This window comes from Hippichthys cyanospilos, chromosome 17 (assembly GCF_059441005.1).
Source record: "Hippichthys cyanospilos isolate Australia breed blue-spotted pipefish chromosome 17, RoL_Hcya_1.0, whole genome shotgun sequence".
Classification (NCBI taxonomy): domain Eukaryota; kingdom Metazoa; phylum Chordata; class Actinopteri; order Syngnathiformes; family Syngnathidae; genus Hippichthys; species Hippichthys cyanospilos.
The window spans coordinates 7,145,050-7,171,635 of record NC_142385.1 but is presented as its reverse complement, the minus strand read 5'-3'; the positions used below and the strand labels follow the sequence as shown (position 1 = coordinate 7,171,635).

Below are 26,586 nucleotides of genomic sequence, written 5' to 3'. Positions count from 1 at the left end.
TATCCACAAACACGGTCAAAATGTAAAGATCTAATACAGATTGTGGATGATAAACTCATTCAGTGACAACCCAGTAAAGAAGACTCTTGGGGCGTCTAATACCGCTATTGGCAGTGATTGAATAATGTTCCTAATTCCGAAGCTTGCGTATGTGTCATAGAGTATCTGACCTTCAACAAGGGAACGCAGTGTCAGCCATTCACATTGATTTCTATAAGAGACAAAGGCTTTAGTTTGGTTTTGGCAACCCAGTGTCTTTTATGACTCCAACAAAAGAAATAGAGATGTCTGTCTTTTTTTCATCCATCTGTTGATTCTTTTCTTCAGGGAATCAAAAGCGCTTTATTACCACTGGCCATTGTTCAAACATCAAACGTCTAAAGTTAATGAGACGGCGGTTTCAATTTTCAGAAACACAGCGTCTTGCTACCCTCCGTTGCGCTTCGTTTATTCACGCAAAGGGCCTCATCTTCCGATAAGTGCTATACTTCCGCATCATCCCCCTCAGCCAACACAACCAAGTGACAAATCGCAAGGTTCTTTTTATTCAGTGTAATGAGGGCTCATCTTGCGCCGATATTGCTGAGCTTAAAAAAGATGGAACCACGTGCGTGTCCGAGTATTTATTTATTCATTTATTTATTTCGTTTTGCTACAGTGTTTTTTTTGTGAACCAAAATACACTGAAAATCATTTGAATTAACCTTCTAAAGCAAATTCAGAGATATCTAACTGTGCTTGGGTGAAGTTTAATTTCTTGTGATATACAGTGATTCCTCGCTAATTCGGACCTCCCCTATGGCACCCTCAGTGCTTCACAATTTTTTTAGTTTGTTTTACTTGAAAAAAAAAAAAATCTTGCGAAGACACATGCTGGGAAGGAGTTAACTATAATTGTACTGGCCACGGGCACTGCTCGGACATCGAACTACTGCAGTACACACATTTACTTAAATCTCAAATTATTAAACCTTATACAGCAGAGTAACTGTACTGTTGTCCCTTCCTGTTCCCATCCATTTGGCTGTAGTCTCATGGAGAACCGCTTGTTATATTAGCGGCGCCCGGAAGTCTAATTAGAGTGAAGCTTGTAGCTGACCAAATATAACCATCAGAGTTGACAATTGAAATTCCAATTTATTATAAAATAATTCTAGGTAAGAGATATACAACACTACAGTGAAGCCTCTTTCCTCCTCTGCCTTGCATCTATCTAACAGCGTGTGTGTTTCAGGAGGTAGACCAGTACTCCTCTCTTGGTCTACCTAACAAACAGGAGTTGGGGCGGGAGTAAAATACAACTCCTGCAGTCATTGGTCGATGGTCGCACCGGGAGCCAATTATGTGTCTTGTAGGCTCATATCCCTCTTGAAATGCATGACGCTATTTCACAGTTTTTCCGAGGACTCGTTGGGGTATTGTTTATCTTTTCTTGTCTTAGTTTCTCTGATTAGAATATTTTTCTTAAATTCGGCTTAGTTTATCTCTGTTTGACACAATATTATTTTATCTAAGTTTATCTAATCATTGTTTAGCTTAGTTCATCCTTGCTTTGTTTGGCTTAGTTTATCTCATCTTTGTTTAGGTCATCCTATTTTGACCTTAGTTTATGTTATCTTTGTTTAACGTGTATTCTTTTATTGAGCTTAGTTTATCCTAGTTTTGCTTAGCTTAGTGTATCTTAGATATATTTATCCTAGCTTTGTTCAGCTTAGTTTTTCTCGGCTTTAGGTCATCCTACAGTATCTTCAGCTTAGTTTATGTTATCTTAGGTTAACTTTTGCTCAATTTAGTTCATTTTCTTTGTTTGGTTTAGCTGAGTGTATCTTATTTGTTTAGCTTAGTTTGTTTTACCTTTGTTAAAATAGGTTTATCCGATTTTATTTCTAGTTTAGTTTGTTAACATTGTTTAGGTTAGTTTATCTTATCTTTGCTTAGCTTAGTTTAGTCTGTCATTGTTTGTTTGTTGATCTTTGTTGATCTTAGTTTATCTTTATTTTTGCTTAATTTGTCTCATCTCATTTGATCTGATTTTGTCTTGGTTTAATTCACGCTTGCTTTTTTTTAAGAGTAGTTTATCTTAGTTTTTGTTCGATCGCATGGGAACTAACAAAATATTAGTGTCTCTCGACTTGAAGCAACTTTGTTGAAGTTCAAACTTCTACAAATAATTCAGTCTTATGACGGCACTAAACTGCAAGGCCGGCAAACGACGAGGAGAAAATGATATACAGACAGTTATGTTGCCCAGTAAAGAATTTTTTAAAGGGACAGATGTCCAATCTGTTATATGGAAGCATTACCATCGATAAAACCGTAGGCTTGCGTGCCTGCAGCATGGCATTAAAGCCATTTAAGATCGGATCGCAGTGCCGCATCACTCGCTCACGCCGTTGTCTCCTGGCGTAATTACATCGTCACGCAGTTAAAGGCCACAAACACAAAGGGATTAATGTGTGTCTTGCCAAAGTTGTTGACAAAAATGGGAGCCTGAGCGTTCATCGTCAAGCAGTGACAGAATCCCAAGTAAGCAGCCTTCGGCACTCGCTATGTATACTTTTGCTCAATAAAACATTTTGCAGGGCACATTTGTGTGATTACCGCCCTAACAAATGAGCGTGTGTGGCCAGGTGTTGTGACAGCGCGGGGGGCGTTCACCACGCTGATCTGCATACAGACGAGCTCGTCTCGTTCCGAAGCTCTCGCATATGTCTTCTCCGCGGAACATGTGCAGAGTATTTTAGGAGAATAACTTTGATGAAAATGTGTCTTAATCAAGACATGGTTGAAGTGAAGTGACAAGACAATCACCCTGCAGAGGGAGAAACATCCCAGGGGCCAATGAGTGGAGATTTTTTTTTTTTTCCTGTGAATAAGCGTCGCTGGTGATGACTAATTTCACCAATTCATTTTTTAGCTGCTTTTTGAAGAGTTACTGAAGAACTACCACAATTAGATCTTCTCAGCTGGCCACTTTTAGCTCTGGCCTACATTTAGGTTACAATTTAAATTCCATTTATTTATCCCCAAATATGGCAAATCATCGACGTTATAAAGAAAGATTGATAGAATTATTTGGTAAACAAAAAAAAGGCTGCTTTTGCCCAGCTTTATGATGTGGGTGGTGCTTTATTCCCTGAAATGGCTTTCACCTCACACGTGTGCAGTTTCAAGAGTTAATATATATAGATATGATATGTCTCTCTATTGATTTTATGTTTCAAATGAAATTGATATAGTCAAATAGAATTGAAAGAAAATGGTCCACAATCAACATAACACAAAAACGTCAGCATATAAACAAAATAAAATAAAACTAAATACGAAAGAATGTATGCAAACTCCAAATTAATACACAAACACATATTGTTCACATACATGTAAATGAATGAAAACACTGTACACTAAATAATATGTTACAACTGTGACTGATAATGCTCCTGATATGTTCGTGTTTGCACATGTTTCATGCTTTGCCCATAGTCTCATTCAGCTGCTCATTTGGGCAAGTTTTTCCACATATTATTTTGGAACTGCAATTTCCCAACATGACAATGCATATTGTTATACCTTGTTTAGTGATACATATGCACTTAATTTTTGTTTCATAATATTTTATACTATAAAATCTAATTATAGCTGGATTCAAAGAGTAGCAGTTGTCCACATGCGGTTTTGGTGGAAAAAGTCATGTTCCTTACAAATTAAAACTTAATAAATTATGAACAAAATGTTTCTCTTTGTTATTCTATCTTGCAAAGCGAACTGAAATAGTATGATGATTCTAAGGACTTTGAGGCAGAAATCATTTTTAATTCAATCAAATTGTTTTGAATCAAAACTGAATCAAATCGGGGACCCCAAGTTTGGAATCGAATCGCGAGACAAAGATAATAGCATGAATTTCGTGACCTCTTAACGTTTGAGACCTTTTGGATTTTGAAGGTGTTTCTAAACTTTTGACTGATGCCGCATAAATGTTTTTGTCATGAGATACATACCGGCATGGCATAGTTGAATTAGTTAATTAGTCAGCATTAAGATGTGCCATCATTGGAAAATGATCTGGCGTCATGCTGGATGGAACAGTTTTCTTTAAACAGGAATCATTTCAGCAAGGCAAACTCAACATTTTTACTCTCCCTATTTTTCCTCCCATCCTTCTTTGCCATATTGTAGCAGCATCAGCACAGCAAGGTCAGGTCCATTCATTCTTCCGGAAAATATGTTTAATAACTACAGGTGGCGACCCTGCTTTGGATCCAGGCCCACAGTCACACCTCGCACATCCTGTGCGCTCTGGGAAGATAATCACCATCTGTTAAGTTCTGCAGAATTTCCCGAGATGGAAATGTCGGATGGGAATAACGATCGGAATATATGCGACACTATCTGGAAAGGTCATAGGTTTACAGATAAACGTTCATCATCATAATAAATATTTGTTTAATTGTCGTTTTTCTTGGAAGGACAGAAGCAAATGATTGCTCTATTTCGTGATCATGTTGATGAAAAGTTCTACCCGACTCCAGAAGTACTCCAAATGAGCGCGGCATTTACCAATGCAGAAGAGCACACACTTCAAATGACCAGCAAATATGCACTGACGTAAGCGTGATAACTCACGGGTCTAATTAGGAAGTTAGAAGGTTTCGCAGAGTTATGCCGATGATCGCCGATCCACGCTGTAAAAGGTAGCGGCCCCGTTTAATTACAAGTCTCTTTGGACATTCTCGTGTGGGAGGAGACATGTGAAAGTAGATCAGAGGGTCTTGTAATTATGTGTCATGGATGTGACCTTTTGCAGGTGGAGGAGACGTTCATGACTTATGCGCAACAATACAATCGGGAGAGAAAAATGGCTCTGCAAAAAGGTTATTATAGTTCATGAAAACTAAATAAACCATAATTGGGAAAGAATGTATGGTAATTGAAATAAAATAGGAATGAAAATTGCTTGTAAAAAAAGAAACACATTGAAACATCACCATCTTTAACACATTCACTACCATTGACTGCTATAGACGTCCAATATCTATTTTTACTGGGCTAGCAGTGAATGAGTTAATTATTCTACTTGACACTACTTGTTGCTGGCATGCATATCAAATAACAAATCAAAATACATACCGCCATTTAATTAAATGTCAAATAAATTTGGATTTATATACATGGGTTTTCGGGGTTTATTTTAAATGTATTCATTTTTGTATTGCTTTATTGCCTTTTGAGATTTTAGTTTACTTAATTACATATTACCCTTGCACCTTGACAAATATTCTATTTAGTATTTAAAAAAAAAGATAAAACTAACACAAAACTTAAAGTTAAACAATCTTATCATATTCTAGTGATTCTCAAAGTGGATAATGGGGACTCCCTCTGGTGGTAAAAAAAATAAACAATGTTTTAGCACTATTCAGTTGTATTTAACTATTTTATTACAAAACATTAAATCGAGAACTCAATTCACTACTAGCCCAGTTATTATTTTTACATTCATAGCTGTTAATGGCCAGTTGTTAAAAATGTCTCTTTGACATCTATAGCTTTCAATGCCAGTGAAAGATTTAATCATTGAAAAAAAATAAAGTGGCACTTGTTGGAAAAAGTTTGAGAACCACAGTTCTAGACTTCAAGCTGTCATTTTAAATTGACATCAATGATGCGTATCTTGAAACTGACATGAAATTCAGTCACGATCAAAGAGTGTGCGGGGTCGTGTGCGTGAAGGTGTGTGCGGTCTTTCCTACCTTGACCTGTCCAACAAATGCATGATCCTGTTTTTCAGTGACACTCAGGTTCACTGGCAACGTAAGATCGAACAGCGGGTCGTTGTCATTCACGTCTGTCACCACGATGTTCACCGTCGCCGTAGATGTCTAAACACACACATACACACACACCCACACACAGACTTTTATTAGTTCAGACTTCTCAACAGCTCCCCTGCGTGAGACACTCAAGGCTAATTTTGCTTACTAATGACCTGCATTTAGGCCCTGGTGGTCCTCTCTTTTTGTGCCGCATCTCACTCTGAAATGAACTGCTCTCGCATCCGCGCTACTTTGAAAATGTCATTAAAAATTGATTTTGCGTTTGTTTAGTTCTGTATGAGGAGCATAATTAGTAAGAGTGTTGAAGAAGGGCGAGTAGTTAAAGACTTGGCTAGCTTCGGAAGTGTAGCATGCCGGCAGCACAAATGCCTGTTAACCATATTCAGATTTAAATGTTCGATCGTACAGTATTTGCAAAGACATTCGATCATGCTCTGAGGCTAACCACCAAAAACAGCCAAAAACACCAAAAACAGTTATTTTTTTCCCCCATGACGCAATGGAATATGAATTTGCTTCGCTTAAAGTGCCGGCAATTCTGTCTTCTTTACAACCCTTTTTTTTAATATGTTTTTTAACAGCTAAAAAAATAGATTTTTTTTTCTCATAATGCACAGGGATATTGACTCTCCTGACCATTAATTGTATATTTTCAGTATAATAATAGCACACACTTGCAAATATATTTGAACACATGCATTTGAAAAGATTTGCAAATAGATGCTCAAACACACACGTTGATAAATTGCTAAAAACAATTTAGCCTAATCAGCAAAATCAAACATTTTCAAACGGTGTTTTAAAATAATGTTTTAATATATAAATAATACTTTATATCTTTTTAATGTTCAGACGTACTTGCAAATATTTGTTCAAAGTTGGATTGGATTGGAAATTTCAAACATATTTGCCAAATATATTATTATATATATTATGTTATTATATTTGTCAGACATACAGTATAGCCCAGTTTGGCAGTTACATGTTTCTGTACTTCACCGCTTAAAAAAGTAAAAAAAAAAAAAAAAAAAAAAGAAAAAAAACAAAAACAAATGAATTACAGCATCATCACTTAAGTATTCTTTTTTATTAGATTTTTTTTGTGACATTGTATTTAATGTAACGAATTTTCAGGCCCTATTACGGATAGCAAACACAGATTTTAGCAACACCGACATTGCGCCAGTGCTGAATCACCGCAGCGTGAGCTGATTTATTCACGCCATGATCGGGTGCAAAACTGCCCAGCGGACCTCGCATGTCATGCTCGCAGTGGGTCAGCGCCAGCTTGTTCGCAACTTGTGAAGCCAGTGGCAGTATGATGGATTCACTGGCCAAATAGCCAATTAGGCAACTTGTAGTCTGACACGCTCACACTGCTACGTTCAATAATAGTGTGTGTGAATGTGTGTGTGTGTGTGTGTAGTTTATGAGCGCATATTTGCGAAGGCATTCAAGGTCTTTTCCAGAGATGCTGATTAATAGCCTACAGTATGTGAGCTAACTGTGTTCCAATCACCCAACTTTCTCTCACAGGGCACTGATTTTTTTTTTTTTCTGATGTTTTAGAAAGTACTGTATGTAATGGAGTGTCATGAAGGAAGAATGCTCAAAGTACTTTTCGCCTTTCTCAGACTCGAACAGCTCCAGGCCAGAAAGACATTGCGCTAATAGTCAAGGCTGAAACAGGAATTGACTCTTAGAGTGAACATTTCCCTCCTGAATGAAAACGGAGCCTCGTTGCGGCTTCTACGGAGCACCTTGAACGCTACACAGGCTTATATGTGTTACGGCGAGGTCATTAAGTAAGGAGGTAAAGTCCATTTAAGATTAAAAGGAGGGCCAAGAACCAAGAGGAGGAAATAGGTTGATTTCATTTCACTTTCAGGCGGGAGCGCCTGAGGAGTTGACTAAAAGAAAAGATAAGGCCAGGTGAGTTAGACTCAGGTGATCCCAGGTCAATTAAGCTGGTGAGCCTCATTTTCAGCTAGAACACAAAGCAATATTCATCAGGTTTTTTTTTTTCCAGCCATTTTCTAACTTTGCTGCAACTGCAAAATCCCTAAAGGCTGATGTGACCATAAAGGACCTTCATTAAACTTTAATCTATTAGTCTTCTACATCCATAAAAGATGTAGTTTATACAGCGTTCCCTCGTATTTCGAGGAAAATGGGGACTGTAAAACCCTCGCAATAAGTGAATTCCGTGAAGTTAGATTACAACCCCCCCCCAAGAGACATCGTACATACATAAAGTGTATCAAAAGTGTATGATAAAATGTTGCCTACCTTCCCTTTCCATGTCCAGTTATTTCCTAACCGTAGTACAGAGGCAATATCTCATTTTGGGTACACACTAGTTTTTTTTGTTTTTTTTAAATACTCAGTGCATCCGAGCATGGTGAGCAGCAGGTAAATCTTCCCGCAGCACCTAGCACTACCCCCACCCCCCTTCCCTGCCTATTCCCCAGCAATGCAGGTTTCCATAGAGGCTCAGGCTCAGCCTGTGCAATCTCTTACTCTGTCATACATCCGCTCACACCCCCCCACCCCCACATGTACATCTCCGCACAGCTCATTCACTCACAGCCACAAATGCACTGCCTGTAAGAATCGTCAAGAATTGTTGCCAAAATGCACTCATATAATGCCATAGCTCGTAGTAGAATGACAAGCAGTGGTTTAAATGTAAGCAAAAGTGCTTTCATGTGTTGCTAAATAGGACAGAGTATTAACAGGCTGTTAGACTGCTTCAGACTCCATTTTAGGACTGAGCATGGGATTGTGATTGCAGTACATCAGGTAGGCACTCACGGGCTTTTAAAAAAATAAAGTTAAGTTGAAGCTGCAAAAAGTGAAGTGTAAAGTAATGTGGGAGCACTGTACACTTATCTTGACTTTTACAATACAGTAATCCCTCATTTTTTGCGGTAAATGGGACCCCCCAAAAAGTGAGTTGTAAAGGGAGAACAGTCTCTTTTGGGGCATTTTATTTTTTTATTTTTTTTTCAAGACATAGCAGAGTGATTTTAGTGAGGCTCCAACCTCTCAACTCACACTCCCCCGAAGCAGTGGCTTAGTTTTAAGCAAAAGTGCCTTTTAAACAAGATTGTGTATTAGGGTCATTAGATTGTTTCAGACTCCCCATTAGGATTGAGCGTTGGAGTGCTGCAGTGCATTATGCACTGCTGTGAGGTGACGTCCTTTGAAAAAAAAAATATGCGATGCACTAATGACATATGTTTTATTGGAATGCATTTCATTTTACTGTCTTGCTGGAAAGAAGCAGTCATGCAAAACAGTAAACAGTATGCGTCACAAAAACCATTCAGAAATAGGTTTGCATTTAAAAAGGTGCCAGTTCATCAAACCAAACTGAGTCAACCATTCCACTATAATATGTGGTAGATGTCAAAAGTTTGGAATCTCCATAATCACTTACTTTCACTCATGATAAAATGGCAAGAAATTCAAGCTACGCGGTAACTGTCGAGTACATTTTTCTCTAAAATGATTACATTTCGTCCCAAACAGAGTACAATTTCCACTCATGTCTTCTATGAAATTTACTGTGTATGAGTTGTTGGAAATGCACAGTTTGTGATTTGAAAGTCATTCTGCAGGACTTTTTTTTGCCTACTTATCATTCAAACATTCTTTTAGTTTAAGTATTTGTGTGTGTATATATATATATATATATATATATATATATATATATATATATATATAATATGTGTGTGTGTGTGTGTATTACATACAATATTTTTTTCCAATTTGATTCCAAATCATACCACATCATTTCACATGTGTTCAGTTTTTGTAAAAGTCAACATTATAGCGTTCACAAATTCAAGTTAACTCATTCACTACCACCCCAGGAAATAAAAGGAGGATCTTTGACATCTGTTGCCATCAATGGTAGTAAACGTGAGTGGTCTTACCCCATCGGGCCGCTCGTCTGAGGCTGTGACAACCAGGGTATAGTAGTCCTGAGCTTCCCGGTCAAGAGGTTTGTCCAGGACCAAATACCCAGAACTGGAGAGGAGGGAGCACATACAAGAAAAAAAAAAAATCATGTTTAATACATGAGCCACGAGTAAAAAAATATACTTAAAAAAAAATGAAACGTTGAAAAAGGAAAAAAAAAAAGTGACAGGAAAAAATAAGCCAGGCGGCTGTTTTTAATCATCATACTCGGCTTTAAATGTGCTACTTAACAATCATTTGTGAAGTGAGTGGTTTTTATAAAACGTATGGTCTAAGCAGAATTAAACAAAACCGTATGGTTAGAATGTTGAAATCTTACTGGCATGTATAGTGATGGCATGTATAGTGACACCAGTGCAATAGATGTTTGAAGTAATCAGACATTTAATATGGTCTTTCTCTAAAATACTGGGAATTAGTAGTAGTAAGTACATTTATGTATGTTGGGTTATTTCCATAGCATCATTTAGATGTAAGCAAAAATGCAAATAAATAAACATTCAATAAACTAGTATTCTTTTTGGAACATGCAGTAAGTAAACATGCAGAAGCTTTTAGACACATTGGCTAGCATATGTGTGTACACTGCATCTGCAGCTATACGACATCTTTGGCAGCTCTGCCGCTCCACCTCTGCCCCTTCCTTTCTTTGTTATCGTTCCCTGTGTGATTTTTTAATTTTTTATTTTTTTCTGCTCCAGAGCTAAAGTTAAAAAAATAACAACTACTTACAACTGTATCTCGCTAATTTTTGTGAGAGAGAGATAAACAACTCCTGACAAAGACTCGAGTCTAATCATTCGCAGTGAAGAGCCCTTCAAAAAACACTATATTTAAATATTTTTTGAATAAATATGCATACTGATGCATGACTTGTCAAAAAAAGAATTGTAATGGCCGCACTTCGTGGGCTTACATTTCGATTGAGGAACTCTTTAATTTGCAAAGTGGGCCAATGTAAAAATAGTCGGCAAGTTTGCGTGGACATGAGCTGCGGGGCGTAATGTAGTTTGCATGAAAGCACGAGTCAGCACACCTTTGTAGTAGCGCCGTAATAATACAGCTAAAGCTCGGAAAGAGTAGTTCTACAAGGTCTGACAAAGCCCATCCAATATTCCTCGAACGTGGAGATGAAAGCTCCTTAAAGTGCTTGTTTCATGATTTTTTTTTTCTTTTTTTTTTGCTGAATACATATTCTTACATTGTGATTTTAAATCCTTAAATCCTGCGTCTTTGCTTCTTGGCTGCTGTTCAACATTAGGTCCATCATTTTTTTTTTTTTTCTCTCACTCCACATGTCACTTCACATTTGCATCTCTGTGTTTCTCTTTTTGAATATAATTCCCTGGCTTTCTCCTCACACCCTCCAGAATTGTAAATAGACCGTCCCTGGTGGTGGAAATGCATTTTTGATGACATATAAATGAATAAATACAGCAGTGCGCCTTTGATAATGTATGTATAAAGTTCTTGTTGGAGCCCAATTCTCAAACGAGGCAATATTTGACTCTCGGATCTTTTGGAGCTATTATTGTTTCTCCTGTGGTGCTTACTGATTTTGACTGCATCACTGTTGTGTGGCTGTTTTCAGTTTTTCACTTGCTAATATTATGCCCCACCAAAATAGAAAACAAAAATTAGACTGCACTCCGTATAGGGCACAATTTTTATACACATCTCTAAACACCCACGAATAATTACTACCACTTTGAGTGCTGTTTTTTTTTATCAAGGGTGATTTGATAAGACTAACTTATAAAAAGTGTGTGAACATGTTGACACTTACTTGTGTTCCAGTAAAAACTGTCCATGGTGATCCCCTCGGTTGATTCTGTAGATAATGGGGTCCCTCTCCCGATCTACAGCCTGAAATCATGATTTAGCACCACAACATTATCATTTGTATCCAATGGACTCAGCAAAAAGTTCAAGATAGTTAATCCAAAAGGGACTCGAGCCTTTCTGTGTGAATTTAGTTTTAGTGTTCTACTGTTCACTATTTTGGTACTCTCTTACAATGTTTACAATACCAACACCCAATTACCACATACCAATTCTTCATGTTTCTTAAGGGGAGCCCACAGGGATGTGTTCTAGGTCCATAAGTTGTTTATCGATATTGATAATCACTGTCAAAATGTGTCAAACGGGTACTTTAATTCTTTTTCAGATGAGACGTAATTTGTAGCTGATATTCATTATCATTGCAACAAGGGAAAATATTGGTGTCAAATTTAAGAAATGTAAAGAAAAAATCAGAGGATCAGAGTAATCTATTTTAAAGTTATGTGAAACTTGAATAGTTCCCTGAAGTCAACACATTTTAAATTGATTTATTATCAACCTTCAGACTTATAAATAAGGCTGATGTCGAAATTTTTCAAAATGCCAAGAATTAGCACCAATAAATGGCCTGTCCGATAATCCTTCTATGTCTTTACGGTTTGCCTTTGATATCGTTCATTCTAATTGAACTCAATACAACTAATGCAGACAAATTCGAAAGACTTGTTTTCAAAAGAAAAACTGTTGGTCTCAATTGTTTGTGAATCTAAAAATGCTGAAGGAGCAGAAATCCAAATATCTACTATTTATTTATTTAAGCTACATATTGAGGGCCTTGTTTGAAAACTGAAGCTGCGTTCTTCTATAGGAACAAATCCGGTTTCATTTCATAGAAAGGACTCGTCTCATTTCTGCCTTCTTTTTTAACCTCCATTGGATGATGTTTTAGTTTTTATGAATCTTCCAGCGTGAATTGATTTGGCCACATACATTATTCGTCAAGATGTGAACGGTAAACGTGCAAAGACCCGATTCCCCTTTAAATGTAGAGTTTGCACATACCTGGAGATTAAGCAGCGTCGCACCGGTCCTCATTGCTTCGCTAATCTCCAGGCTGTACTGCTGCCGTGAAAAGCGCGGAGGACTCTGGTTGTTGGGTGGCAAAACTTCAATGTAGACCGTCGTAATGGATGACCTTGAGAGAAGACATCGCGTCAGAGACTGCAAATGGTCCATTTGAGCTTTGGTTTTCTTTGCGATCGCTCGCTTTATTTAATCGATCAGTTCAAGTCAACAAGAGAAACTTTGAGTCTTACAAAGGTGCTCTTGCTGAGCTCAGGTTATATGTCGTGGAAGCTTTTATTTTCTTTCATTTCCGTAAAAGCCCTCGCAAAGGAACAATGCTTTTCCCTTCTCTTCATTATGCAGCACGTCAGATCGAAAGACCTTTAAGAACGCTACTTCAGCAACGAGATAAATGTGTATGCATTGATTAAAGCCCATTTATAATAGGCCTAGCTCAACTAATGAGGCTAATCAGCGCATTCTTTTCGTTGACAGCTAAGTGGCTTGAAAACTACAAGGGGGAATTACTGGAACAAGATGTTTAGATGGAGAAAATATCCAATATGCAAAGAAGGAACTTTCAATGGGGCAGCTTTTTGTTTAACTCATTCACCGCCTGCCCAGTAAACGTCTTTGATGTCTAACTCCGTCAATGGCACTGAATGAGTTAGGGTAAGGTTTGTTTGGTAAGGTTTAGATAGTAGAGATACACCTCCATATATATATATATATATATATATATATATATATATATATATATATATGTGTATTTTTTTTCTTTCAGGGCCGATACTGAAACAAATTATGAGACACCAAGGAAGCTAAAAACCAATATTTGGAGCTTATATTAACTTATTCGCTGCCAGGCCTGTTCAAATGGGTCTTTGACGTCTATAGTCGCCAACGGTGGTGAATTTTGAAAAAAGATGAAATTCAACAAAATGTGATTCATAATGTGTCAAGCCTGATGTCAGTGATATGTTTATTGAACAAATTTCCTAATTTTCATCATGATTTTTTAATCTAAAAAACGTTCAGGAAGCTCCTGAAGAAGTCATCAGCATGTCTTAAACTATAACTAGATCTTTTTTTTTCATTCTAAAAATGTCCCTATTTTTTTTTATTTCAAATAAAACAGCTTTAATTTGATTTAATATTGGCCATCAGATTTTTACAAAAAGGCCGATGCCAATATTCATTCATCATGTCAAATATCAGCACTAAGACCATTCACTTTACCACTCCCTGCTTTAAATTCCTTCCAATGTCATCTGGCTATCCCCCAGGCGGCCCTCCTCCAAAGTGTAATTGAGACTTGAAGCTAATTTGCGACAGTGACACCAACGCAAGGTCATTTAATGACGTCTTAATTACTCGGTGCTCACCTAACCTCTTTGCGCACGGCTTTGGTGGCATACTCTGCGCCCCTCGCATGTACTCTCATCCTAATGAGTGTGACACTCGGTTACAGCTTGTTACCATAGAGACAGACTATTTACAAAGCGTTATAATGTAAAAGAGGCCTATCAAAACTTCCAACTTAGCAGACACAAGTGATGACTCCTGCCCAAGTGATTCACAAACAGCTCGCAGGCATCCCGACGCCCACCGCACGCTACCTGCCAACTATCCCGATTTCCCCAAGTGGGTGAGGGCCCAAGTCAAAGCCAAAAATGAGGGCGCGCAGAACTTTCCATTCAGACGGAAATATAGTATCACCACCGAAAGTAACTCATGACCTTTTGTACTGCATGTCAGGTAAAGTTCAAGATGAACTGTAGGGGAATTGGCAGGTTTTTTTTGTTTTTTTTTTTCACTTGCATTGTGTGGGTGGGTGTGTGTGGGTGGGTGGGTGGGGGGGTGGGGGGGGGGGGACAATCAGGTCAAATCTAAAGTACGGTGGTCATGAAGAATAACATACTTACAAATGGAAACAATTTTTACCCACTCAGAAAAAGCTCAAAACTCACAAAACAACAAAATAAAAAAATGTTACCAGGGAAAATTTTGATGTTTTTTACCCACTCTTGAAACATCTTAGGTGAAAATGTCAAAAAAGACAACAATAAAAAATGTTACAAGGGAAAGTGAATGTGTAAGTTTAGGTCAAAATTTGGAAGACAACAAAAACATGTTTTAAAGCATTAAAAAAAACAAAATGGGTCAAAATGTTGAAACTCAAGACAACCACAAAATGTTACAAAGGGAAAAATGAAACAATTTTTACCAGGTCTGAAAAATCTTTGACCAAAATTCAAAATACATTTTAAAAATTAGCAAAAGAAAAATAAAACTACCAGCATTTTCATGCATTGCAAATTATTAGCTCAAAATGTTGAAACTATTATAAAAATAGTGTGAACAATCGCAAACAAAATGCAGAAAGCATGCAAAAAGTCATTAGAAAAGGTAATTCAGAAAATATATTTGATTTAGATTGTTTTTTGGGCGCACAATGATCTTGGCCAAGTTTTTGCTTATGTGTACAGAAAAAAATAAAGAATAGAAGGAAAAATCAAGCAATTACATAAGACCGACTGGTTACCGAATATCATTGATGTGGCTGGATTCTAAATCTTTAGGTAATGGCGATTTAACCGCCACCATGAAGATCCATTATTTGACATTATTCATAAACATATCTTCTTTATCTTCTGCGAAGAACTACTGATATTAATCTGGCTCACTAAATTTAGCTAAATGTCTGTATTATACCGCGTGGCGAAAAAAGGGCAAATGATTCATTCTTTGCATATGATAGAATTATGTCATTTCTGGGCATCACTATTATAAAATCAACGCATGAAAAACAGTGAACACCTCCATCGCCACGACAACCAAAGGGTCACAGGTCTGTAATCAGCATCCATGAAAAGTCATGTTTCGTTAGTGGCCCACCAGGAGGAGGACACGGAACTCATTTTGGGTCTTGACCCATAACAAATCAGCAAGCAGAGATGGATATTGATTTTCGGTGGGGGTTATGTTTCCAGAGATAAACAGGGAATGTGGAGGGGGTCTGGGGGAACGTGGGGACAATCTTTCAGAGGCGAGCGTGGAGACCACCTCAATCTGCACTCATTGATTAGAGGGACCACACATCTGATAAGTGACAAAAATCATTGTCGAAAGCTAGACTCTGCAATCTGGCCCCCGCCAAAAAAAAAAATCCCAATCTGTGGTGCATTGAATAGCAGGTCCGCCTCACAGCTAAAGGGACCTGCGTTCAAATCCACCTCGCTGCGGCCTTCCTAGGTGGAGTTCATATTTTCTCTCGAGTCCGCGTGGGTTCTCTCCGGGCACTCTGGCTTCCTCTCACACTCCAAAAACATGCATGACAGGTATATTGGACATTCTAAATTGTCCTGAGGTGTGATCAGGTGCGTTTGAGGTTGTTTGTCTCTGTGTGCCCTGCGATTGGCTGGAAACCAATTGAGGGTGCCCACCCCCCACTGCCTCAAGTCAGCAGCAAGCCTGCGTGAGGATAAGCGGCTCTAGAAAATGGATGGATGGATGCTTTGTGGTGTAATCTTGATGGGTTTAGTATGAACTTACAATGCGGAAAGAAAAATTACAAATGGTGCTCGTGAAAGTGTTTCCAAACTTTTGACTGGTGCTACATGTCTCAATTTGAGTTTAGATGTGCTCCAAAAATTTCCCGTCCTCTTAAGAATTGATACATTCTCATAAGACCAAGACCACTTCAGTGGACACAAATAAATGGGCTGAGTCACACAAGAATATAGAAATATGGAGTGCTTTTTTTTTTTTTTTTTAAACTTCATTGTGGAGTTGAATTTTGTGTATCAAAAATATAATTGGTATGACTGAATACTCACAATTTGACTACATACGATTTGACATTGAATTTGAAGATGTTTCTAAACTTTTGATTGGTACTGACACATTTAAAAACGTTTCATTTCACGCTACAAGAGCAGAATAATATCCATGTTTATAAATGCATTGTAAAAAAACAACATTCTACTATAAACAAGTTAAATTTAAGTAATGATAATATATTTTCAGTCAAAGGTATTATTTTCTCTGGCATTAATTGAACAGCATGTTTACTGTTCTGGTTTTCAGTAATGCAGAAAAGAAGTAAGAGCTGTTTGCTTGTCAGGTTTATTGTTAGCGTTGTTTAAAATGGCAAAGTGTACGCGGCATGCGTTTTGAGTGTCAGCAAACAAGCGGCGTTGCTTGATTTGCACATGTTGTGCTTTGCTACCTGTTTTGATAGTAGAAATGTTTTCTACCCTCCCCGCGGTGCGTCTATCAGACAATGCGCCACGAGACGAGAACAAGGGAAAAAAGAAGGTCAGCGCGCATCAAAAGACGTTAGCGAGACTCGACGGCGGCTTGCGCGCCGCTCGGAGTCTGCCTGCGCGGAGTTGCTGGGTCGAAAAATGTAAGAGTGAAGGGATGAAACTCCGCAGATGGCATGCTCGCGCCGGCTGGAATTGTACGTTTGAATTCAGGAAAACTTAAATGACCCTCGGGGGAAATTCCATCGTTCTCCACCCTCAACATGATTTAGTAATAGAAATCCTTGGCAAGTCTCCCCCAGGGCCTTACGGAATATTTTGAAAAACTAGAGAATTCAGCTCTAAAGATATTGCATGTAGAGGCTGAAAGGCTGAATAAAAATTGTGGAATAATTGGAAATGATATACAATGACCTGGAATAAGCTCTACAAGTTTAGGTAGGGTTGGTTTGAATGCCTTGAGAAATGTAAAAAATATAGGGAAAAACTTTAATGTTAATATTTTAAGGTAAGTGGGAACTTTTGGCATTGGTGTGTTATTCACTAGTCTCAGGCTGGAACAGTTTGAATCGGTTCGAATTTTTTGAAATTATAGAAAAAAGACCCGTGATTGAAATCGTACACTTCTGAAGGCGTTATAAAGGTCTAAACATTTGTTTTTGCTAAGTAGAAATTTTAGGCATGTAGAAAATATTCCCAATGAATTGAATTTGTGAATGAGTTAATGTTCAAATGGGTACTGAATCCAACTAATTGATTGTGCCTGGAAAATATTGAAGACGTGGGGAGAAATTCGTGAATAATTTGAATTTTTGGAATGAGTAAAATCATAGCCCTGCATAGCACTGACATTTTTAAGCCTGTTGAATTTGGAATCGCTTGAACAAATGAAGAAATAATGTTGACTCACATACAATATGTGAATGTAAATTTTCTTGGCTGAAAATTTGGAAAAATCCACTGAAAAATGTCAAATTTGGAAGATGTGTGAGGTTTTTGAATGTTGAAACGTGATCCTAAAAAGTTCATGAAACATGAATAAAATGGTTGCCTGGATGGCAAAAAACACAATTAATAATGCATATTCCATGGCTTAATATTTTGGGTTTATTAAACACTTTCATATGCATCAGCTCAAAAAAGTCAGCGGTCACATTTTCTTCATATTTCTCCGCCACGTCAAATTTTCTCTTTTCCGCAACTCATTTCTTCTGCCGCCCTAAAGGAGAAGCTAACTAGTAGTGTGTCTCCCTCTCATTACTGTTCGTTCCGCTTCCGTTTCATTTCACTTCCTGCCCATTTTCATCTCGGAGGCTCAAAACCTTTTCTCACCATTTTCCAGTTCACATCTATAATTCATGACGTCTTGTTGAAAGTGAAATAGGTTGAAGGGAGAAATGGAGGTACAAAACAAAAAAAATGGCGTTTGAATGACAAGCAGACGGACAAAGCTCTTTTTACCTTCGATGAGGTTCTGCTCCATTGTCTATGGCTTCCACCGTCAATGCGTAGTTCCGACCTACGGAGAGCTTCACACCTGGGGCGACAGTAATGATGCCTGTGCTGAGGGAACAGGCAAGAAGAGAAAACATTTTAAAGGCAGGAAATTACAAAACGAACTCATGAAAATGAATGAAAAATTGGAGCTTGGCTGATATTTCTCTCTCCCTGTCTCAAGAGTGACAACTAGGTCCAGAGTAAGTAATCTGGACCTTCTGGTGGATACCCGGCGGACTGTTAGATCAGTCTGATCCATTTTGAAATAATTGAAAAAATGCATCTACGACTCTTTATTACCAGAGGTGATCAATCCACACCGGTTTGGCTGGCAAATGACGAAAAACATAAAACAAAGACCAAGTGTTTGACAGAAATTGTGTTTTTGTCCATCTTTGCGATGGACAGTTACCGGCAGTTATGCTGTTGAATGACAGACAATCAAATTCATGAAATGCCCATCTTTGGTGGTGACAAAATGATGACGGAAGAAAGAGTATTTAAAAATAAAAAGATGTAGTTAAATTTGGGGGAAAAAAGAGGTGAGAATGACAATTAGAAATTGGTAACAAGGTACCGACGAAAATTTGTAATATTCCAAATTCTGATGGTAACTAAGTGACCGGATCGACGTAGGGATTATTACAGTCTGGTTTGGCTTGAAAAAGCAAAATTGTGTTTGGACAATAATGGAATGGGGCCCAGGGCGCCGCCGAATGGCGAATTATGGACAAACAACAACCTATAAACTGCCCACCTCTTGTTATTATCAAAAGTAGTATAACAGAGGTCCCCAACCGCCGGTCCACAGTTCTAGTCGGTGGATCAACTGAATATAATAAGAAATAATGATGTTTTGGAATTGAATTATTTTACCTTTTAACAGTTCAGTGCTTACTGCTTTGCTTGGTTTCATCTTTTGTTTTTTGGCGCCATCTCTGGCCACTGTCGAGATTACATTTTGCAATGTGGAAGGACGGTGTGGCTTCAATTGAGAGCAGTAACTGTCCATGAAGCACACCTTGTTCTGTCTCGCTGTGAAATCTGTCCCATGAGTGTTGTAAGTTGAAGTAGTAGTTTTATTCTAAGAACATTGTCATTTATGGTAATATGCCCCAAATTAGTTTGTTTGTTGATCCAACAACTTTCGATTGTGGATCACATGCTAGCTAATCTTATTTCCTATCTTAAGCATGTATGTCGTTTGCTCATTAGCTTTTCATTTGTGCTTGGTATTTCCCCTTGGTAAATGTTATCATATGCAAAGATTTGCATCTAATTAACATTTTGAAGTGAAATGAATAGCCTTTGTAATTCAGTTATATGAAATTCAGGTACATGATTCCGCAACAAAAATCTCAAGCGTTGAGAAAAAGCGTTGAAAAAGCCTGGGGACCCCTGGTTTAAAACCCAATTAGAAACAATGATATTTCTTCATAGTTACATAAAAAAAATATTGACATCAATTTGGTTAAAATTTCAGTATTTACCTGTTCCCAATCAAAAACTGTCCCTGATCCCCTGCCAAAATCCGATAAGTGACCCATCCGTTAGGACCCTCATCCTCATCGACTGCTGACAGCTGCAAAAACAAACAAACAAACATACACCACAAATATTACTTCAAATCATGCAAAATGAACAATAAAAACACCCGACTGTGCGAGTCCCGGCGTACCCGCAGCACACTTTCTCCCGGCGTCATGTCGGTGTACAGCTGGACGCTATAGGACACGTTGGCAAATGTCGGCGTGTTGTCATTTGCATCCAGCACGGTTATCGTCACGGCGACCGGGGAGCTCTGCTGGACGCCGTCTGACGCTTGCAGCTATAACCACAAACACACAAAGAATAACAATAATAGCACTGATAATGATAAGAATGACAGGTGCCTTTTCAGTGTTAGAAAATCAATAAAAGTCCTGCCAAAAAAGGAATAAAAGAATTCATTACTTGAAACTTCACCTGCTGATGTGATGTCATTACAAAATTACAAATTAAATTTCAGCATGTTAAATTCCTAATATTGGTTAGTGGTATGGAATTATGTTCCTCTCGCTCATCTCTTAACAATTTGACATAAAATAGGGATTGCATAAGTGTTTTGATTGTTTTCAAGTTGAAAAGCTAGCATAAATACGGTTGGCATGTTAGCGTAGTTAGCGTTAAACTCAGATGAGTCCCAAGTCACAAATTTAATCATAAGTAAAATATTGGAGTACATATATTAGCAATTTGTAGTTTGTACAGTTTGTACATTCTATTTTTTACATTTGTTGTTGATTATTCTTTTATCTGTTTTCATTATACATTCTTTTTGTCACTTAAATGTTCTGCCTTATCACCAGTCACTTTATCGCACGCACACATGCACTTACAAACCCTGCACAGCGCAGGAAAGCTGCTATATACATCATATTTTGCACTACATGATATTTTGCACTATCGTCCTCAGATGTATCCTTTTTCTTTCACTCCATCTAATCCATAATATGCTCAGAATGTAAGTCTATTCATTTATTAGTGCTTTATCATTCCTGCTCTTGTTGCTCGATTACTGTTTTTTTTTTTTTTTTGTTTTTATTTTATTGCCGACTTATCATTTGCTCGATTATGGAATGTAGTCTGCTCGGGGAAGTGAACAGAATAAGAATTTCGTTGTGTAGTACTACTATACATATGACAATAAAACTTGAATCTTTTCATTATTTTTGTTTTCATTATACTTTTTTGTTTTTCAGTTGTGACTGTTATCAAGCGTTTTTGCCTTGTTTTGTTTCCTTCTTGTTTATCAAGCATTTTTAAATTGTTTTTGTTGATTATACTTCTTTGTTTTGTTTTGGCTTGATTTTTTTCGTATGTATTTTAGTTTTTCTATTGATTTCTTTTCCCCATTTATTGCATGTTTTTCATATTTTTTTTTTTTACTTATTATATTGCATTTTTTTTTTAAATGCTCACCATTAATTGTATGTGTTTCAAAACTGTCAAAACTCTCCTTACTGTTAATGCACTTTTATCAAGCTGGCATAAACATGTTGTCTCTTTTTTTTTTTTGTTTAAACACACTCAAACTTTAAACCTTAGTAGAAAGCCCACGAACAAATCTGTTCATTTCTTCTTGTCTGATTTGAGGATTGTTTTCGGTCTGCGTTGCACAAACCGTTACATATCGACGACAGTTAAAAGTCCTTTTAAACGCAACACATAGAACAAAAGTGTGAGCTGGCATACTTTAGCAGTTAACACGATCAGAAAATCGTATGCAGCAGCAGATCACTAGAGCAATGATGGTTCCTGTATGTATTCCATCTCAAAGCTGCAGGAAGGCGTGACATGCTAGTAAAAAGAAATGTACCGGTATGTATTTAATGGTCTGATGATTGATGAACTTGATGAGCTTGATGAACTTGTTGAAATGGAAATCACCCAGACGCAGCTCCTGATTACTATACCGTACATCCCTCCAATCAATACGTTCTCCTTTCTCTATCTTTAGCTTCTAAATATCTTCGGTGGACTCTCAAGGACAAGCCCGGAGACGCTTGCGCAATTCCGCGCACGCACAATGCCACCGTGACCGGGGCGGCAGCTTCACACGTAGCGCACTTCCAGCTTGGCTCTATATTATGTGGCGACAGGGCAGCCTCGCCGTGCCCCCGTCAGTAAAGACACGGCTAAATGAGATTGCACAGAAATAAGAGCCAGAACCGGGCTGACAGCTACAACAAAAGAAGCTAGTGTGAATGGAACCTTGACTTAGACTACGGTAATAAAAATGTTGACAGAAGGAGAAGAATGCTGTATAAAGTATGTATTAGGGCTTGGTAACCACCAAGATTTACAAAATAGAATAGATTATATGATTCATTTGGATTTGATGTTCAATTTAGTTCAGGATTTTACACATTGTCACATAAGTCACGTTTACCAATTTTGGAAGTTTTCAAAAATCTATACTATTGGTCAGTCCACATACGTTGGTTGCATTTTTACAAATGGTTCAATATGGCTTTGTGATTTTGGCCAAAAGATAAGGACCCCGGTCATTCTGGACATTTAAAAAAAAAATTCAAGATTTGATTTAGCCCTGTGCACAATGTTATGATAACAATAGTGCAAGCTGTTTTTACATTATGTTTAACATCAACTTAACATTTGTAGCTTGTGCATAAAAATTGCTTGCCATAGCTTACACATAACTAGCTTAAATGCCACTATTAAGTAGTAACCATTGTAAACATGTTTTAAACCATCCATCCGGCATTTCACAATTTCGTTCATTTTCAATCGTCGATTTTTAAATGACGAATGAATCAAATCAATACGATTTATTGTCCGCCTGAGATGAATGCAACAAGATTTCTAGATTTCAACTCAAGTACTCGATAACTCAAGTTATGTTTAAAGTCACATAATCAAAAAAGCAAATTAACTATCAACTAATATACGCTAGTGATGGCCAAACGAAGCATCATGAGGCACCTGTGATATTTTTTTACTCTTGGTTCAAAGAGACAGGGGTAATTTAGTGCATTTCTGCTGCACTAGTGTTCATTTTTAAAACAAGAGCATCATCTAAAGGAGTAAAAAATGATCATAGATGCTTGATGAAGCTTCATTTTCACATCACTAGTCTACCGCAATATATGAGATTCATTTTGGCATTTGAGTTGTCCCAATCACGTTTTTTTTTTCCACCTAATTCCAATGATCTACCGATTAACTACTTGTGTAATGTATTAAGAACAGCACAATATGCAATGTTTTTTTTTCATACCAACCTATGTCAACATGACACCTTTCCTATGGCTTAGCGAAGCTGGTAACGCGATTGGTTTCGATACATCCCTATTTGGCGTCATCTCCAAAATGTGGTTCGGGCTCAATCACCATCACCGCCAGGCCTACCATAAAGTTGTATGTGTCCTGTGCCTCTCGATCCAACGGCTGCACCAGAGTCAGGTATCTTTTGATTCCGCCGGTCGACACCGCAAAGACGTCGGAGTAGCTGTCCAGTGACAGTTGCAGCTGAGGATCCCTGGTCTGGGAATCGGAGCGAGACAGAGGACAGAATTGCAAATGAATTATAACGACATGCGAAGGAAGCACAAACACGTTGATGAACGACCAGATACCGGCTGAGTATGTTCATGTTATGCAGATTGGATTCTTGATGAAATAGCAAGTAGTGCCGAGACGTGAATAATCAAGGAAGGAAATGGTGATGCCGTTTTTATTATATGGCCCATGTGATTATTAATGCGTAGAAATAAGTTCAGTGAGAAAAAAAAAAGCCAGAAATTCCTACTTATCTCAGAATGATGTGTTCATTCTTCTCATTAACAGGAACAAATCCAAATTTATTCTAAAAATTCTGACCATTTTCATAATTCTGACTTGGTTCTCAGAATTCTTTAAAGTAAGAATTCTGACGTTATTTTCAGATTCTCAGTTTGAAGTCACAATTCTGACTCAGGGCTCTAAAAATAAAGTTGAAAGGTTGACATCAATTCCGACTCTTCACTCACTCGCAATTCAGCTTTCTGATTATTTTCAGAGTTCCACATATTTGACTTCTGCGAATGAAGTTAGAATCCTTTGAATAAAATAAATTATGACTGAATTCTGGCGTTAGTTTATTTTCAAAATTATGACCTCAGGTTGGCAGGGATTTTCACCCCTTTGCTTCAGATTTTAGATTTGATTTTCATCATTCTCGATTTGGATTAAAATTTTTGACTGTTCTCAGAATTCTCATTTTAAAGTAAGAATTTTCACTTTAGATTCAGAGTTTTTTTCTTCGAAATCACCCATCATTTCATGTTTCAGGCAGATTTTTCACCTTTTCAAAGTTATTTTGCCTCTTCTTAGAATTCTGTCTTTATTTTCTCAGCTCGAACTTTAAAGTCAGAATTCTAATTTATGAGACTTCTGACCGACTTCCGAAAATAAATTGAGAATTCTCAGACTAGTCGGAATTCTCACTTTAGTGAGAAGTCCAACTTTGAACTGAGAGCTCTCACTTTAAAGTCAGAATTCTGACTAACGAGACTTGTGTCTGACTTCTCAGAATACAGTGAGAATTGAATACAGTGAGAATTGAGCGCATGAAGTCAGAATTCTGACTTTAAAGTGAGAATCTTCAGAAAAATGTCATAATGCTGAGATGCAGGCATCATGTCAAACTTTTTTTGTTCACTTGTCCTCATTCTAATGACTGTAGAAATCAAGTTTATGTGCAAAAAATATATTTTGTACATCCATGCATGAAAGGGCCGGGGGCAAACAAACGATACGCTAGGCAAATATATCTGTCCTGCCGTTGTTAACGCGAAAATTCTCCCGAGCGATCGATGTGCTTGTGTTTGCATGCGCGCACTCTTCTTCCCACTTAAGGCCGCTTCAGCACACCAGAGGTGCGCTTGTGTGCGCGTGTGACAATTTTGTCGATGTAGCCGCTGTGAATATTGAACCATAAATAAGGGCGCGCGCATATAAAAACGATGGCTGTTATCATCACTGTTGCTCCTTAGCGCTGGTGGAAAGCCACCGGTAAGCAATATTTAAAAGAAGTGAGCGTACATCATGGGCCGCAAGCATTCATAAACAGATTATGTGCACAAAGCTTGTATGTGTCAAGAGGCCTAAGCAAAGCGAGCTCCTCAGAAACACATCAGTGTTAATGATGCCGCGCCAGAGTACATTTCATTCTATAGGTGGGAGGCACTTACACGTTGAGAGAAAGAGTAATCAACACACCCCCAAGCAAGCCACAAAAGCAGATTTGAAGCGATGCCAAATAAGGGCAGAAAACGGCTGATGTCGGCCTCTATAGGAAGCATGCCGCTTGGCCATACGCCTCCACAATCAATCGACACAGCTGCTGTATTTGGATCACTCCTTGGCTATATCACCCTGGGAACTAGCATATTCATTTTGTGTCCAATGTAGTGGACGTATGTTTTTGGTCCGTATCGTTCCAGTCATTTGAGCTGGCCCGCTAAGTCCTACTGGGCTCAGTAGAGGACATCCTGGCCTTTTGTTTGGGTGGGGTGCAGTCCATTTTGCTGAGACAAAATGGACGCAATTGTGGACTCAAATGAATAGGCTGAAACCTGTATGTCCAAATATGGTCAATTTCATATTTTTTTGAGGTGATACTAATGGTCACATGCTATTTTTGATCAATTGTTAACCAATTCAAAGTAATAGAAGTATCTATTTGCGACCTTTGTCGGAAAACCTTCATGAAGATCCGTCTCTTTCTCACAGAGAAAGTAATAAACGAGTAATAAACGAGTAATGAACGAGTCAAATGGAAGGCCTTTCCGTGTTCTCTAACCGGTGCACATAGCTTGGCACTCCTAATTGAATCAGCTGGAGACATTGTAACCTTTACATGATCCTCTCCTTTTAAGTAATATCCCTGTGTGAGCAAGCATGGACTCGGACATTGGGTCAGTTTGCTTGCTTCTGTTAATGAAAACTTTGTACATGGTGTAGAATTTTAAACAAAAAGAAATCTTTAAGTCACTGTTAATAGGACACGCTTTATGCCTTCGTTTCAATTTTTTAAGTGTGTCATATTTGGGGAATTACGGTAATTTTGATAAATGAAATGTTTGAAAATTCTTTTTTGTTTAAAATTGACTGAAAGCTAAAAAATTGAGCTGCTCAGCAGTAAACGATTACTGTTGCCCTCATTAAACGCAAATCAATCATCTAAAATAAAATGTTTGCTTTTGCTCTGGAAAACAGTAATCAACATTGGCTATTTTTTGACACAAACCAAACCAGTAACAGAATTGTGATGAATTCATCACAATTTGAATTCATACTTTGAAAAAAAAAAGATGAATCAAATAATCGACTGAAATAATCATTGATTGCAGCCCTACTGCAATGTTTTTGTTCAGGAGGGAGCATGTGAGCCACAAATGTAAATTTGCATGCGGATTTATTTTTGTATATTACAAGCTTAGTCAACTATCAAATTTCTTCTGGCTCCCAGAGGTTTGAAACAGTCGAAAGAGAGTGCCATCGCGGCACTGTAAATAACTTTTGAAATTTACTTGGTAACTCTTTCTGGAAACAGTATGTTTCAGTCAATACAAACTAGCTGCAGCACTCAAAAGAGAAAATTC

The 26,586-nt window shown here is 37.8% G+C and overlaps 1 protein-coding gene and 1 long non-coding RNA gene across 2 annotated transcripts in view; one reads left to right on the top strand and one right to left on the bottom strand.

Annotated features, from left to right (window-relative positions):
• LOC148409382 (uncharacterized) overlaps window positions 1–26,586 on the top strand; it is a 188,495-nt gene that overhangs the window by 41,271 nt on the left and 120,638 nt on the right. The gene's annotated exons all lie outside the window — the stretch shown is intronic.
• Window positions 1–26,586, bottom strand: part of LOC148409383 (protocadherin-15-like) — a 101,870-nt gene that overhangs the window by 37,580 nt on the left and 37,704 nt on the right. Inside the window, exons 12-19 of the mRNA XM_088439093.1 lie at window positions 23,351–23,485; window positions 20,118–20,267; window positions 19,930–20,021; window positions 18,404–18,505; window positions 12,672–12,804; window positions 11,611–11,690; window positions 9,779–9,872; window positions 5,754–5,882 (exon numbers count right to left, since the gene is read on the bottom strand). Coding sequence (XP_088295219.1) covers window positions 5,754–5,882; window positions 9,779–9,872; window positions 11,611–11,690; window positions 12,672–12,804; window positions 18,404–18,505; window positions 19,930–20,021; window positions 20,118–20,267; window positions 23,351–23,485 — 915 coding nt within the window. The remainder of the gene's footprint in view (window positions 1–5,753; window positions 5,883–9,778; window positions 9,873–11,610; window positions 11,691–12,671; window positions 12,805–18,403; window positions 18,506–19,929; window positions 20,022–20,117; window positions 20,268–23,350; window positions 23,486–26,586) is intronic.